Source organism: Euprymna scolopes, chromosome 40, assembly GCF_053919585.1.
Source record: "Euprymna scolopes isolate OS-2025 chromosome 40, ASM5391958v1, whole genome shotgun sequence".
Taxonomy (NCBI): domain Eukaryota; kingdom Metazoa; phylum Mollusca; class Cephalopoda; order Sepiida; family Sepiolidae; genus Euprymna; species Euprymna scolopes.
This window is the reverse complement of record NC_136521.1, coordinates 24,290,206-24,291,867: the sequence shown is the minus strand read 5'-3', so window position 1 is coordinate 24,291,867 and position 1,662 is coordinate 24,290,206. Positions and strand designations below refer to the sequence as shown.

The following is a 1,662-nucleotide window of genomic DNA, read 5'->3' as shown; positions in this document are numbered from 1 at the left end:
AGTTCGATACCTTTTCTAAATACCCCCCGGCACACGTGCTTCGGCTTAAATGTTCCTTTTCCTATTAGAATAGATTTTTTTTTCGGTCCTCCCAGAAGGGACCCATAAAAGTATATTTCTTCATTTTTTTAAATTTTTTATTTTTTATTTTTAGTACTTCCAATATTTCTCGTGCTTCTTTGGCATTATCCTTCAAGTCGGATAACTGAATTTTTTTTGGTCTGTTCCTTTTTTTTGTTAGTTAAACATGTCCACCGTATTGCCTGCCTTTGCTGGCGACGTGCGAGTTTGGTTTGCCCAATTGGAATCACATTTTTTGGCAAACAACGTATCGGAGCAGACAAAGCTGCACATATTCAGTGCATTCCCCGCATCGTTGACACCAGTTATCAAGGATTTGATAACTAACACCCCCATTAATTCTACCTATGAAAGCATAAAGTGGGAGGTGCTGCTCCAAACGTCAGTCTCAGCAGAGAGGCGTTTCCAAACGTTGGTCCATGACGAACTTTTAGGGGATCGTATGCCAACGGAGTTACTCCGTAGAATGAGAGAACTGGCAGAAGACGTCCCGACCGACAGTGCCCTTATAAAGCAGCTCTTCATTTCGAGGCTGCCATCTCAAGTAAAGGCAATTTTGGCACCTATGATTGAGAAGTAATCTGTAGATACCATAGCAGCATCGGTGGATAGGGTGATGGAATTCTCTAGGGGACCTACCACCGCTGCGATCCCTCAGCCACAGGCTGAAGTTTTTACACACGCTGCTGCGACTGGGAATGCAAGCCGAGACGCCACGTCTTTGGCTATACTTGACGCTATTGAGCGTCTCACCAAAGAGGTGAAAAAATTAAACGCAACTAGATCACCATCGTCCAGACACCGCTACCGAGGTCGCGCACCATCTCCCCATCGCCGCCGCCAGTCTAACACGCCAGGGCTATGCTTTTACCATAGCCGTTTTGGAGCAGAGGCACAGAGGTGCACAATGCCCTGTTCGTTTTCGAACCAGGAAAACTTAGGTCTGGGGACTTGAGCACGGCAAGCTCTCCACCGGGTATGCACACAAACCGTGCCTATTTTATTATAGACTCGCTATCCCAGGCACGTTGCTTGGTTGATACGGGAGCTGCTTGCAGCATATGGCCGCTAAAACTCCTCGGTAAAAAACCATCAGTATCGCCAATCACACTGCAAGCGATAAATCACTCGGCAATCCCCACATATGGTCAAATTTCTCGTTCTCTAGACTTGGAATTACGGAGAGACTTTACGTGGGTCTTCACGGTGGCCGACTTACCGTACCCCATACTAGGCGCGGACTTTCTGCACCACTTTAACCTATTAGTGGACATGCGAAGACGTCGGCTGATAGATGCTAATACGGAACTTTCCGTCTCTGGGGTAAAAACAAACACCCCCGCTATCAGCCCGGTATTCTTCATTGCTGCGTCTGATGACCCATACCAGACTTTACTGCAAGCGTACCCAGAATTGACCAATTTAAATTTTGTGGTCAGCAAACCCACTCACTCAACAAAGCACCATATTGAGACCACAGGTGCACCTGTGTTCTCACGACCACACCGCCTCCCTGCTGATAAACTTAAGGCAGCAAAGGCAGAATTTAGCCATATGCTACAGCTGGGAATAATTCGCCCC

The 1,662-nt window shown here is 47.0% G+C and overlaps 1 protein-coding gene across 1 annotated transcript; it reads left to right on the top strand.

The window, feature by feature from the left end:
* The first annotated feature begins 247 nt into the window (after positions 1–247).
* LOC145265345 (uncharacterized) lies at positions 248–661 on the top strand. The gene has a single exon (XM_080121111.1). The coding sequence runs from the start codon at positions 248–250 to the stop codon at positions 659–661; it is 414 nt and encodes a 137-aa protein (XP_079977237.1).
* Positions 662–1,662: the final 1,001 nt, after the last annotated feature.